A 14780-nucleotide genomic window follows, 5' to 3' on the forward strand; every position below is an offset into this window, starting at 1 on the left:
GGGAGTGTGAGCATGCGCTATCTCAAGTCTAGAGCTGCATGCCTACTTCTGTTTCTATCCATAGCCCACGTGACAGGAGACCGCAATTTTTGGCTAGTTTTCTAGCCTTTAATTGGATTAAATGAATAAAACTTGCCATTCATGGTGTTCTTTCTTTGCACCTTAACAAGGGATGACTCAGCCTCTCACGTTCACTGTTCTTCAAGCATAGATAACCAGTTCTTGGCTGCTCCAGCCTTTGACACCAGACCAGACGGCCCCTCTCAGTCTTTCCACGATTCCAGCTGCTTTCTTGCTGTGACACACAGCTCTCGATCCTTCTTTCTCCATGGGCTTGAGCTTACTAAAGTTGTGACACCCAGATTCCAGATTCTATATAATGGCGGCACCGCCTGCAGTCTATTCACTACGTATAGCTTGCTTGTAGGATCACTTAGTCTACTTGCGCTGCTGCATCTGTACAGTTATTAAATGGCTTGCATTTTCTGCTGTGCTCTTCACACGTGCACTCTTTACTTCGCATATGAAAGTTTTCTCAAGTCTTTACTTCGTCATCAGATTCCATAAGATCCATACATCCTCTTCTTCAGCCACTCTTCACAGTGTGTCACGCTCATCTCTTGTGACCTTGCCAACTTGTCTTTCTTTCATCTTCATATTCCTTCAGGGATCTCTTCCATCATCAGATAGGGTTTTCTTAGTGGACCTTTTCTCAAAGACTCTCGGCAGAATAAGCACAATCACTGGTGCCATGCATGGCGCGACTTCTGGCTTCCAGCATATAGTTAGGAGAGGGGCGGGACTTCCTGCAGAGGCATTCGGCTTCTCCTCTACGAGTTGTTCTTCCTATAGCTATCTGTCCTTCCCTTGTGGAGTTTCAGTTAAATCCTCCCGTGATGCGTGGCACAGTACCCCCTGTTTTGTTGAGGACAGAGAGAAGAAAGAGGCAGGTTGAGGAAGAGGCTGTTGCAGTAGTCTAGCATGGAGGGGACCAGAGCTCTAGAGACATTGAGCTTCCGGGCAAGGTGAGGAAAGGAAGAAGGCCTATGAAAAGGTGAAGTTGAAAGTGTGCCTTCTTGGCAAGGTCCAAGATGTGAGGAGTAAAGGAGAGAGAGAGGAGTCAAAAAAGAAAAAGAAAATGAAATCTATGGAATGAGACTGGTTGAGTAACCACATAGATAGATTATCTTCACTATGTAACTACTCTAAATTAATTTTTCCTTATTGTAAGCCCTAAAATAAGTACATACAGCAATTTCCGAGCCCTATAACCAGGTAGGTTTTTGTGCAGATGACGTTAAACAAACTCCATGTCTTGGAGGTTAAAGGGATGTGGCTGTGTCTTGCTTTTGAAGAAACTGGCTGCCATCTTTGTAGGGGAGTGGGAGTCATCGAATTGCTTCGGCATGTACTTACATCATGTGGGTGCATGGTTAAATATTATGTTAAACAGTATATGCATTTTGCTGTTTGCCTTCAGGACTTGGCTGGATACATTGCCTTGGTCAAGGTATGGCAGGCCTTTGTGTTGGGAGAAAAGTGCCCTTAATGTGTGTGAGCTGTATGCTACACACATTTCCATCGACCTGTGGTCGGTTACATGGCTGGTCATCTATTAATTATAGAAACATGTAATAATTTCTTGGATGTGGAGACCCACTGGGAAATTAGGTTTTATTCTTTTTAGTGGTGGTATATTTTGTATTGTAAAAAGCACAGGCTAATTTTAATTGTTCTTTTGATTATTTAGGATATTTAATGTTAATGTATATGTATTTCTAACTTGGAGTGTAACCATTTGATATGCAATTTATCCTACATTCTCATTATTTGTTTTCTTTGTCTGTCTTTTTCTTGTGTGTTTCGAATATATTAATGCTGTATAATGTGTGCAAAGTTAGTAATGAGCTAAAACACAATAACAAAAAACATTTTTAAAAGAAAGGAAATAAGCAGGTGCTTTTAAAGTACTGTTGTAAAATCTAGAGGTGATATGTATGGGATCAGATCACTTTACATACTGGTACCTGTGGTCATCCAACTAGGGTGGGAAAACAGAGCTACAACCTTAGCTCAATGTTTTGTGGTAATCTTTTATATATTGTGAGGTTGGTTTACTATGGGATTCATGTAATTTTCAAGTCATCTCTATCAAACAGAATATTATTTTAGCTTATGAAACCCAAACATTAACAAATATGTGTACCAACTAGAGTTGGGAAGATACATGTTCAAGTTCATAAATTGCAGAGTAAGCTGAAATTCTGGCTTCACCACTTAAGACGGGAGACATCCTAGGCAAATCATTTAATCACACATTTTGCATTCCACGTGTTTGAGTTCCTAGAAGTGATTCTGTTTACAATATACACTATTACAAAACTAGCCTAAGTCACGTTTTATAGCACTATGGTGTAACATTGACAAAATGAACAAAAATATGGTTGCAAAGTTTTCTGCAGAAAAAAGAAACATGTGTTGTGTTGTTTTCAAATATGTGTGTTTTCTTGAGGATCTTCGTTACATTTGCAGCTGAAATTGCTGCTTTTTGAGAGGAAATTCAGTAAATTAAAAATAATAACATATTCTCTGTCTTAATAGTAGTGCAACTTTTAAGTCACAAGAAAAATAATAGAGAAAATAATCATGGAACAACAACACATGCTTTTAAGGGAGCAACATCTATTTGAGTGCATTGTATTTAGGCAATTCGGTGATGCCTGGGGAATTTTACCAATGTGGGGCATTCATATTTCGCAGAGCACAAGCGAACGAGTAGAGCGAGGGAGCACAAACCAACCAAGGGCAAATCAGCAGTGTTCTTCCACTGTGATCTTTTTAAATAATGGGTTAAACCTGTTCCTTTTATTGTACACTTTCGGTGAAATACTGGCTACAATGCCACACAATGTACAATTGGTTCTGCAGGGTAACTCGTGAAAAAATCAAATAGAAGCCAGATCACCAGCAGCTCACAGCAGTATGTTCTCAATACAATTTCAAGATTCCTATGCACACAAAATATGCCAGCATTGTTATTGTAAAACATATTCATGTTGGCTTTGGCGAACATTCCCTGTATTGCTACTGTAAGACATGTTAATGTAGGCTGTGCAAATAATTAACATTATTGCCACCTTCATAACAAACTTGGGTTGGTGTTGCCCATTAATGTCAGTTTTGCCACTAAGCAGAACTGTCCATGACGGTTAAGCCAATATGACCACAGTAATAATACAATCTCATGATGGTTGTCTCCCGTTAAAGCCATTGCCAGTGTAAGAACACATTCAAAATGGCCGTAACCAATAATTCCAGCATTGCCACTGTAAACATGCACTCGTGATGGCTGTGCCCAGTAATGTCAGTACCGCCACTGCCGGTGCACACTCAAAGTGGCTTTGCGTACTAATGTGAGTACTACAACCGTGATAACACACTTGTGATGTCTTTGCCTAATAATCCCAATATTATCAATATAAAAGCACATTTGTATTCCCTTTTCCCAATAAGTGCTGCCAAGGAAAGAATACACTTATGTTGGATGTGTCCAATAATTCCAGTATTACAACGGACACGGCACACACAGATTCACATTACTGTCACCCACCCACGCACTGCCACCTTCACCATGGTAACAATACCAGACACCTGCTCCTCTCCTCTACCCATCTACTGATACACGCCATGCATGCACAGACACGCACGCACAAACACTCCTGTTCTCACGCAATCACAAAACACTCACATGCACACCCACAACCGAAAAAATAGCCATATTTTGAAGAATGGTCCCGTGCCTCATGTCCCACAGCTCCGCCCATCAAAGGGCCCACGCGGTCACATGACGCAAGGAGGGACGTTGCTTGACACTCCCTGAGCGCCACCTACAGCACTGCCCAGGGAAAGACATGGGCAGAGAATTCACTTTCCATGTGCCTGTTCAATAGCTCCCTCTGCTGCCTGGATCATGTTGTCATGCGCAGCCCTGCAGAGAGGAAGCGCTCTGCATGACGACCTCTGTATTTTGGTCATAACGTACCCGCTGCCACTACATGGGATAATGCAAGTTATTTTTGTTCAATATTGTTGTCTATTTTGTTGTGTCTACTTCATTCTTTAAGTACTTTAAGTACAAGTAAATAGAAGCAGGTTTTGCTTACATTACAATGATTTTATAATGTTGGGGCAGAGTTACAGGGCGGGGTAGGCACACTGGGGTTTTGCCCTCTGCGCTTCATTGTCTAGAAACTGCCTTGATAGGCACAGTGGCATTAAGGGCGGTTCCTGTCTGAGAGCTCGATTGCAAAATACGGGTTTGAATGAGCTCGTGCCTGAAACACCATAACATGTGCATAACGCACGTTACAATCTCACTCTTTATTCCTCCGAGCCTTATAACATCAGTACCATTAACAACACCTCTCCTGTATGTGGCAAAGAAAGACGTGTCTGTGCTAGCCCGATAAACGGCATACACGCAGCCATAGCTGCGCCTGGTTCATGCATGTGTGTGTGAAATTGAATTCTTATTTTACCTCTGGTTCCTGCATGCTGAGCAAGAAGCCAGAGGTCGTAGGCTAAGACAGAACACAGAGTCAGGGAAAGAAGTAATAACGACTGATAACAGCACATAGTGCCACGGCTAGCACCAGGGCCTTTCACCATTTTCAATTAAAATGGACCTCAAACTTCAGGGTGGCCCCATGCAGCTGTCGCCGGGTTGGACATCTTATCACAAAGCAAAATACTTCTTTAATTTAGTACATTAAATGTTCACTTTGTAGCACACACGTTACAGGCTGCCTACGCTGGCACCGTCAGGCTGTAATGTCGGGCCTCCAAATGCTCTTATCGCCCCTTGCCTTGTTAATCCGGAATCGACCAGATTCGCATTTTGCTCAATTTGGGTTTTCAGTGGACATTTAGGGCCTGATTCATGGAATATTTGCCCGGTTCAAAGTGAATTTGCACTGCTGGAAAGTGACTTTGCACTGCCGACACAAACCCTGATTGATGGAACCGTGCAAAGTGTATTTTTGCCGCGCAAAATCTGGGCAAAGTCAGCGTATATTCATTTTTGCAGTAAAAAATGACTTTGGCCGTCCTTTGCATGACAAAAATACACTTTGCACGGTTCCATGAATCAGGGTTTGTATCGGCAGGGCAAAGTCACTTTTCAGCAGTGCAAATTCACTTTGAACTGGACAAATATTTCACGAATCAGGCCCATAGTCTTCAACCGCCCTGCACCAGCATCTTGGGAGGCCTCTGCCAGAAGATAGAAAACGCAGGAAGGGGGAGGTAGGGTGACCAGACGTCCAGGTTTTCCGGGAACAGTCCAGGAAAATCACCCTCCGTTCCGGGGTCCCGGGATTTTTTCATTTTAGAAACCCCGTCTGGGGTTTGCATTGTTTGTTGGCTATATGGTCCCGGTTTTTGGCGGACCCAATATGGAAATCCTGAAATCGGGTCTGGCGCGACTCTTCCTGAGTGAATGGGGGCGTGAAATGCTTTTGACACCCCCATTTCCTCTCACTTCCTCTCCCCGGCGCTCTCTTCGAACGATAGCAGTGTTCCTGTGAGCACACCATCTCCATGCTCCCCCGCAACAGGCCAGCGACATCGAAGTAGGACTACAGTTGTATTTTTATGTTTAGCCCTACTTCTATTTCTGTGTCCTGTACCTGTTTTTTAAAAAACAATCTGGTCACCCTAGAGGGAGGGGAGGGATGGGCTGATGTCCCCTGGTGGATAAGGTTTAAAGAGATGGTATTTTGTGAGGACTCTGTCTGGGATGGCAAATGCCTTCTAATTGTTGGACTGAGGCAGGGAGCTCGGGAGGAATTGCATATTACAACCCTCAAAAACAAACACCCAAATCCAAATTCGATTAATAATACTACCACCCCCTCTCCATGTTCTTCAACATATTGTCTCCCTGCAAAATGTGTAACAGTTGTGCGCACAATAGTATCTCTCAAAGCACTAAGACAAAAATAAACAGATTCGCATCTCAGTGGTTTGGGGCAGGATCGAGGATAATTCGCTCGGGTCTCTGAACAGTAGGTCCTCTGTTGCCCCACATTGTATGGAATAATGTGCCTTTTTCACAAATCCTCTCCGTCATCGGACAGTGCTGTTTGTATATGGCGCGTCGTGCATCTTTTTCAGCTTTTCTAATTTCTCTATCTCTCTCTGGCTAATAGATGCGCTGTGCCCTTTTCACAAGGCTGTGGAAATTCCAAAGTACGTGGGTGGCTGTTTGGAGACTTACCTCATTTCTGGGGGGCATAAATATCTTAATTTGGCAATAGTGGTCCACAGGATTTGCCCTTTTGCTTCTCTTTTAGGATGAAGCAGGCACGTTGAAATCAGCTTAACCCCGAGGATGTGTTTATGGGAGTGTAAAAGGGGCACGTGCCCTCGGCCCCTTCCTTAGAAGAGACCCCCACATTGCTGCTTGAGGCAAAGAAATCATGCACCTTTTCCCCAAAAGCAGCGCATTTAATCATCAGTGGCAGCGCCACTATGGGCAGGGGGTGCTGTCCCTTATCTGAGCGGCAGGCGGCCCCCTCCTCTGAGTGGCCGGAATCACATGCCCCTGGGTGCTTTACTTGCACGGGGCTCTGTGCAGCCTGCCCCCGGCTAAGCTTTTTTTTGTTATTTGTTGCAGAACCCTTTTGGCTCCACAACAAACATAGCACATAATAATGGGAGGCGGCGGGGTGCCAGAAGACTGGAATAGCCGCCTCTCATTATTGCGACATCAGCGTAGAATCGCTGACTAACAGTTGAGTAGTCTTCTCCTGTCAGTCAATGGGCCTCATTACGACCCTGGCGGAGTGGGTTTACGCCAGCGTTATTCGCGGCGGACCCGTCCGCCCTACTACGAGTTCCCGTAGCGCCATGGAACGTTTTCCGCCTGGTTTTTCCTGGCGGAGAAATCCATGGCGCTACGGGACCTTGATGTTAATTACGCCACCGTATTTTGCGGTGGCGCAATTAACGCCTTCCCCACTCCCATTATACCCTATGGGGCAAAAATGGGAATGGGGAAGGGTAAAATGGGGGATGGGGATTTACCGCCCCGCCAAGGTCGGCATGGGGCGGAAAATCCGCCATCCTCCATGGCGCTATCGGCAGCTTTCCGCCGTGCTCCGCGGTGCATTTAGCACCGCGATTTCCGCCAGGGTCGTAATGAGGGCCAATGTGTTTTACATGGTGGTCAGGAGGGGAGGCCCACATGGACCTTCCGGTGGCAACACATGCACATGTGGAGGGTGCATGCAAAATTAAGTGATTTAAAAAAAATATAAGTACAGTAACTGAGCAGTACGCTTACTGTGCATCAAGGATAAAGCCAAGATGATAAGCGTTATTGCCTGGCTAGACTGTCCCAAATTGAATGTAGGCCAGGCAATAACACTTATGTTTGCTTTACCATGGATGCAAAGTTACTATTCATCAAGGTTAAAGCAGACATAATATGTGTTATTATGTGGCTAAGCTGTCCTACATTAGTGGTGCCAGTCTGCATATTCTTTCCTGCTGTGGCATGACATTTGTGCTATTACACACGATATGTGCTATTACCTGGCTAGACTGGTCTACATTGAATTTAGGTTAGCCTTGTTAGGGAGAATTCTCATTCTATGGCTAATTTCCCTTACCTATAGAGTCCCCCAGCAGCTTTGATGGATTTGAAGGGTTTGTTTCTTGTTACCTGCTAAGAGTGAAACACTTTTTCCCACTCTTAGGCATTTTTGCTATGTGTGTTCTAGGCTATTTATGTGTTTAATGCCTATGGGATCTTTCTCAACCCCATAGGAACCATCTTTATTCACATGTGTTACACAGCACCCTCAGTGCAATGACACAGGGGTGTCAGAGCGACCCCCAAACATAGACTCCATACCCTGGGACTGACTACTGTCTCCCAGGGCATGTAAATCCCCATTGACTTTACTAGTCAAATCCTATGAACTAAACCAGTACAAGCCTCTAACATACTGCCGGTGTATTTTAATATTAACTTTACTCTGGTAGGTTTTGATTGCCAGAACTTAAATATAACTTCTTTCTCGTGTCTTCATCTAAACTCCTAACCCAGGTCGGGGATCCTTTGTTTGTCCTTTTGGCGGGCTTCTGCCGAGAAGCCCTCCTTTTGGCGCCACCGAGTCTGGGGTGGGTCCATTGTGTGGGAGGGGGAGTAGGACCCCTGGACAGGGTTGCGTCAGCAACCCATGTCGCACTCTATCCTGATAGGCTGGAGGGTCTCCCGCCAAGATGACCAATCCACTGTGTGAGTGACAGCTAGGCTGTATGAATGGGGATCGTTTTGCATAAAAGCACGGTCCTGAGGACTGGAAGAGCAAGACGTTGCCACTGGAACTAAGAAGCCGAAGAGGAGAGAAGCCAAAGACATCTACAACGACTGAACCACCGGTGAAGCCCTGCTGCAGCGTCTCACCACTTTTCTCCACACGACGAGAGAAGATCTTCACCTGCAAGAGCCTTCTTCCCTTGAACTGGTGGGGCCAACCAGTTTGCCAATCGCCTTCCCGGACCTGCCTTGGTCGAATCTCCCATACCCTGTACTCGTAGGCCGGATAGCCAGGCACCAGTCCACCCGGACTGCGATTTAAAGGAGCGTACCGTTTATTTGTCGGGCAGCACCACGGCTGGTGTCATCCCTGGGTAGTGCAGTAACTCGAACCTTCCTCCACAATGAGAGCCTCTCTTACTCTGCTGGATCACCCGAACTGCAGGAACTACCAGGAACAACCGCCACCGCAGGAGCCACTTCTTCATTTTAAGGTACATTGTTCCGCCAGGCCGCCCTTTCTTCACGGTAGCACTAAAGGTGTTTTAAATCCTTTACCTACCTGTTGGGTTGGCCGCCCCTCTCTCTTAACATTGTCTTTTCAACGCCTGCATCCACCTTTTCCACTTCGTTAACCAAAGACTTGACTGCAGCTACAAGAACATTTTGCTCCTGGGCCCTTGCCCTGTACCAACTGACTTTGGCATAGGCCTACCTATTCTGGTCACATTTGTTAGATCTGCCTTCTTTAGATTGATTCTCAGCTAGAACTGTGTGGTGCACCTATTTCTTTTAACTACCATTTCCTTCCCATTTTTAAACCTTGTGAAATGCCATTTTGCTCAGTTTTCATTTAAGTATTGCTTATACTGATGCACTGCCTTGCTTAAACTGGTTCACAAACTGATGGGAAGTGTTGCTAGGGTGTGTAAGAATCTATTCCTATATAACTTGTGCTTTCCCTCCCTTGTGAGGAATTGTTAGAGGATCACTTGTGTATAGTTGTCACTGCACCGTTTTGCTCAGTTTTCACTCTGGTTCACTTGGTCTACAATTTAACTTGGGAGTGTGTATATTTTTCCTTTGACTTAATTTAACTTGCTTGATGACTGTGAAACATGTGTTTTATTAGAAGTGTATAAAATAAATATATATATACTTTTTAAATACAAAGCTTTGGTCAGTGTTCCTTGTTCCATAGTCTAGTGGGCCTATTGTGTAAACCCTGAATACTGCTCATCTCCCTCTTGAGATAAGTCTGACTGCTCAGCCACAGCTACCAACTAAATCTTTGTGGTACAGACTGATACCAAAGGGGATTTATTGCTCTCACCTGTAGTCCTAATCTTGTGAAGTGCTACCTAAGGGAACTGCACAGGATTCTGCCAACACATTGCCATGTAATAACACTTATCATATTTTCTTTACTATTAATGGCAAGTAAAAAATGTCATGTCACATTAAGAAACTATCTGCAGACTGGCACTACTAGTGTCATTCTGCATATACTTTCTTAATGTGGTATGGTATTTTTGACTTTGAATCAAGGGAAAAGCAAACATAAGTGTTATTACGTGGCTAGACTGACCTACATTAGCAGGTCCAGTCTACATTTACTTCCGTAATGTGGTATGACATTTTTTACTTGTCATCAACTGTAAAGCAAACATGATTAGTGTAATTATGTGGCTAACTTGGCCTATCATTTCAGTGTGCATTTACTTATTACTTTATTACTGTGCCATGGCATTTGTTACTTTTTACTTGACATCAAGGGTAAAGCAAACATGAGTTGTATTACATAGCTAGACTGGCTTACATTGGTGGCTCCAGTCTAGCCATATTATTCTTGATACGTTATGGCATGTTTATACTTTGCATGAAGAGTAAAAGCAAACATAAGTGATATTACTTGGTAAACTGGCCTATATTGGTATATATTATTTCTGTGGCTTGGCATTTTTGACTGGCTGGGAGTCCTTATTTGGTGAAAACGGCATATATTAGTGCAGCATGCATGGACATGTATGGGCATGGGCCAGCATGAAAATGTTGTATATGTTGTGAGTGATGGCATAATGAAAATGCTTAGGAAAATATTCTTTTGAACTGTTGGTGACTTGCATCTGGGTTTTTTCATGTGATATCGTACACATTTTATTGCAAACTGTAACTTTTTACCCAATTTTTCAAAGAAAGTGCTGTAAAAGGCACCATTTTAACCCATTATTTATGAAAATGTCTTGGACAGTGAACAGCCAACCCCCCCTCCCTGGTTTGGTTCAGTCTCTCTCATTGAGTTTGGACGTTCCCGAATATTCGATGCATATATTTAGGCCGTTCTAGTTCAAATATTAACCAGCCACCACGGACCATCATATTGAAGAGTGTGATGCTGAAGCTCTTAAGTGCCAAGCCTGCTGCCTGGTTGTTTCACAAGTATGTTCTGTTCAGCATAAAACAAGTTTTGTGGCGCTTTCATCTTTCTATGTAGAATACATTGATCATGTGCAATAAGCAAAGATGAAAAGTATTTTCATAACTTTTAGTGTCATAATGATTCAGAAATTAACTCAGTGTGTTAAGCACTCATTACATAGATCTGTGTTCATATGCCAGATCGCAGTCCAAACTCCGGAAATGCCGACTCAGCTTTTGATCTCTCTGAGGTTGATGTACTTTTCTGTGTACTCATACTTTGATGACGGTAACACTTCTTGTGCTACACAAAAACACACCTCCACCAGGTTCGCAGGCTTTAAAAAGTAGCATAGCATCAGGGTAGTTCTGGTCTAGAACTCGATTGCTGCTAATGAGGAGTTGCAATACTGGGCTGGCCCCCCTAATAAAGAGCATAGGGTCTTAGCCTTGAGATGGGATTAGGTAGCCATGTTCAAGGCCATGGGATTAAAGTGTTGGCGCTCAGACTCTGGCTCTTCCGCCACACAGTACAGTGATCCTGGGCATACTTTGCTGTCTTCTGTGAAAAGGTTTGACTTCTCCCATTCTGGTGCCATTGTTTCGCCCACTGCCTGCTCTTTCTTGTCATGTAGGTAATTTGAGTAGAAAGGGTCATCGACTGAAGATATTCTGTCAAAATATTATAGGCCTCTGGCAAGCTTATTTTCAGGTATGCTTATTTGGTATAAGAAATGGTATGCTTTTTGTACAATTTCAAATATTCTTCTACTCATAATGAGTAACAAAAAGCAAGTCTGTGTGCTGGGCGTATTGAAAACTCTAAAATACAGCACTAAAACCCAGATGGCATGATGCCTTTTGCATTTCATGTTTCATGTCAAAGTAAAAAATAAAGTACTGTCATGAAGGGTTGCTGTGTAATTTGTGTACTTTCCAAGTCAGGTTTCCGACACAGTGCCTTATTTCTGTTCATGAGTCAAACATTCAGAAATAGTTGCACCTTTCAGTATGACAAGAAATGGGAACGAATGTGCTCAAGTGCAGAAATTCAAATCCCAGCTCTTTCTTTTAATCAAAGTGTATGATACTGGGCAACCTGTTTAATCTCATAGTGCTTAACTTGTCCGAATTGTCAGCCCTTAAGAGCAATGTAATTCTCAGGGTACGATCGTCACAAAAACCTCCCTCATAGTTCACAAGGCTATAATGTTGCTTCCGCTATAATATTGGTTGTATACGAATTGTTCGTTTTACAATTGCTCGAATTACAATTGACCTTTTCACAATTGACCGAATTGTGAAGGTCATTTGTAACATATATGCGGGGGAAACCCCCCGCAACCCTCCACCCAATGCAAAACTCGCCCAAAACCCCATATATATACATATATATATATATATTACACTGCCAAAGTAGTGGCTGTGTAGTTATGTTTAAGTTGCTGTTTCCATAGGAAGAGCACTTTTTGGGCGGCCTATAACTCTGCTCCATCTGGACGAATCCTCACCAAACTTTGCAAGTATATGGGCCACTCTGAATTTTTTTGCAAAGTTTGGTGAGGATTCGTCCAGGGGGGGAAAGTTATAGAGGGGGTCCCAAAACATATTTTTTCCCATAGACTGAATGGGGGAAAAACCTTGCGCAGGTCTACAGGCCAAACCGCTGGACGGATTTTCACCAAATTTGCGGCAGGGGCAGGGGCTTAGTCCCGAAAGCATGCTTTTGTAAATTCGGTGACCATCTGTGCGGTACTTTTCTTTAAAACGACCAAAAAGTAGGTCTAAAAAAATTAGTGATATCTATGTCCGGTCCGCGGTCACACTTCCCTGTTCGCTCAGCGGACAAGATACCGATTGGCTAAAGGGCTGCCGCCATGGACGCGGACACGCGACGTGTTTGCCGATTGGCTGCAGTGAGACGTGTTCTGCATCAGGTTGTTTGGATGCTCCCGACATCTTGGATCTGCCGGCAGCGCAGCGGGGACCAGCGGGAACATGCAATTTCGAAAACTATTTTGCTGTGTCATAGTGCTTGGGGAGGTTCACAGACTAAGAGATGTGTGAAAAACTGTATTTGTTTAGGCGTTAGGTGTTAATGATGTATTTTATATGCTCGCCTTGTTCGAAATGTTTGCACCTTCAGAAAATGAGGGGTTTAATAAGGGTCGTATTTCACACAGTGCTGTGGAAAGGCACGTTGAAACTGTTCTGAGGACACGCGTGATGTTAGCGAACATTGAAATTGAGTATATATCATTATTACATTATTTTTTCCTGTGGGTGTGCTGTTGATTAGTACGCCGCCCCGGGTGCAGTCAGTATTGTGCAAAGGCACCTTGAAACTCTTCTAAGGACACGCGTGGTGCTAGCGAACATTGAAATTGAGTACATATCGTCATTACATAATTTTTTCATATGGGTGTGCTGTTGATTAGTATGCCGCCATGGGTGCAGTCAGTGCTGTCGAAACTGTTCTAAGGACACGCGTGGTGTTAGCGAACATTGCAATTGACTACATATCGCTACTACAAACGCCGCCATGGGTGCAGTCAGTGCTGTGGAAAGGCACCTTGAAACTGTTCTAAAGACACGCATGGTGTTAGCGAACATTGCAATTGACTGCATATCGCTATTACATTACTTCCCAATGGGTGTGCTGTTTTTAGTACTCCGCCTTGGGTGTGTCATGCTGCGGTGGTTGTGGTCAGGGCCTAGATTCCTGGATGCATGGCCGTAGGCTGTAGGCCGAAGGCCATACTTCCAAGACTGTAGGCCCTGGCCACAACCACCGCAGCATGACACACCTAAGGGATACACCTGTTGTATATTATTGCTTAACAATTAGATGGTTATGGGGAGTGTGTACAGTCTGGGGTGCATGGCCAAAGGCCATGCAACCGAGAACAAACTTGTCAACTCTAAAGTTACAAGCCTACATGGATATCACATAGTGCGGTGGTTGTGGCCAGGACGTACAGTTTTGGGTGCATGGCTGCAGGCTGTAGGCCACACAGCAAAGACTGTAGAACCTGCCCACAAGCAGTGCAGGATATCACATTCATACATCACACTCATACATTCTATTGCGTATCTGGTAGGTGTGGGCAGGGCCTTGAGTCCTGGGTACAAAATGAGTACATGCTACAGCTATAATGTTTCATTGTATGAGTGTGTTACTCATGTATAAGCGAGCATGGGTGTAATATGCTGTGTTGGTTGTGGCCAGGGCCTAGAGTCTTGGGTGCATGGCCGTAGGCCGTAGGCCGAAGGCCATACTTCCAAGACTGTAGGCCCTGGCCACAACCACCGCAGCATGTCACACCCATGGATACACTTGTAGTGTTGGTAATGGGTTAGATGGTTGTGGAGAGTGTACACAGATTCGGGTGCATGGCAGAAGGCCATGCACCCAAGAACAAAGTTGTAAACATGAAAGTAATAAGCTACTGCACGCCCATACATTGCAATATCTATGGACATACAGGTAAGAGTCTATACTCTTGCCACATCCACTGCTGCATACACACGTATAAACACACCCGTGCCTTTGTACATCAATCAGGTGGTTGTGGGGAGGCCCTGCATTCTTGGGTGCATGGCCAAAGGCCATGCAGCCAACAGAAAAGTTATAACCTCTTAACTTATCAGCCAACATGGGTTTTACATACTACGGTGGTTGTGGGCAAGACATAGACTTTTCGATGTATGGCTGCAGGCTGTATGCCTTACACCCAAGTGTGTACACTTTACCCACAACCACTGCAGCATAAAATATTCATACATGACACCCATACAATCGACTATGTATGTGGTCGGTGTGGGAGGCTGTAGACTTTTGGGTGCATGGCTGTAGGCTGTTTGCCGTAGGCCATACCTCCAAAGCTTTAGGCCCTGCGCACAACCACTGCAGCATGTCACAGCAATGAGTACACCTGTACTATTCACTATCGCTCATATGGTTGTGGGGAGTGTGTAGAGTCTTGGGTGCATGGCCAAGGGCCATGCACCCATGAACAAAGTTGTAAACACTGGA

General features: G+C 44.2%; 1 protein-coding gene across 1 annotated transcript in view; it reads left to right on the forward strand.

Annotated features, from left to right (window-relative positions):
- Positions 1-5561: 5561 nt before the first annotated feature.
- Positions 5562-14780, forward strand: part of LOC138569683 (hemoglobin larval subunit alpha) — a 51990-nt gene continuing 42771 nt past the window's right edge. The window contains exon 1 of the mRNA XM_069647873.1: positions 5562-5630. Coding sequence (XP_069503974.1) covers positions 5599-5630 — 32 coding nt within the window. The 5' untranslated portion in view covers positions 5562-5598. The remainder of the gene's footprint in view (positions 5631-14780) is intronic.

This window comes from Ambystoma mexicanum, chromosome 2q (assembly GCF_040938575.1).
Source record: "Ambystoma mexicanum isolate Mex_15411 chromosome 2q, UKY_AmexF1_1, whole genome shotgun sequence".
Lineage (NCBI taxonomy): Eukaryota > Metazoa > Chordata > Amphibia > Caudata > Ambystomatidae > Ambystoma > Ambystoma mexicanum.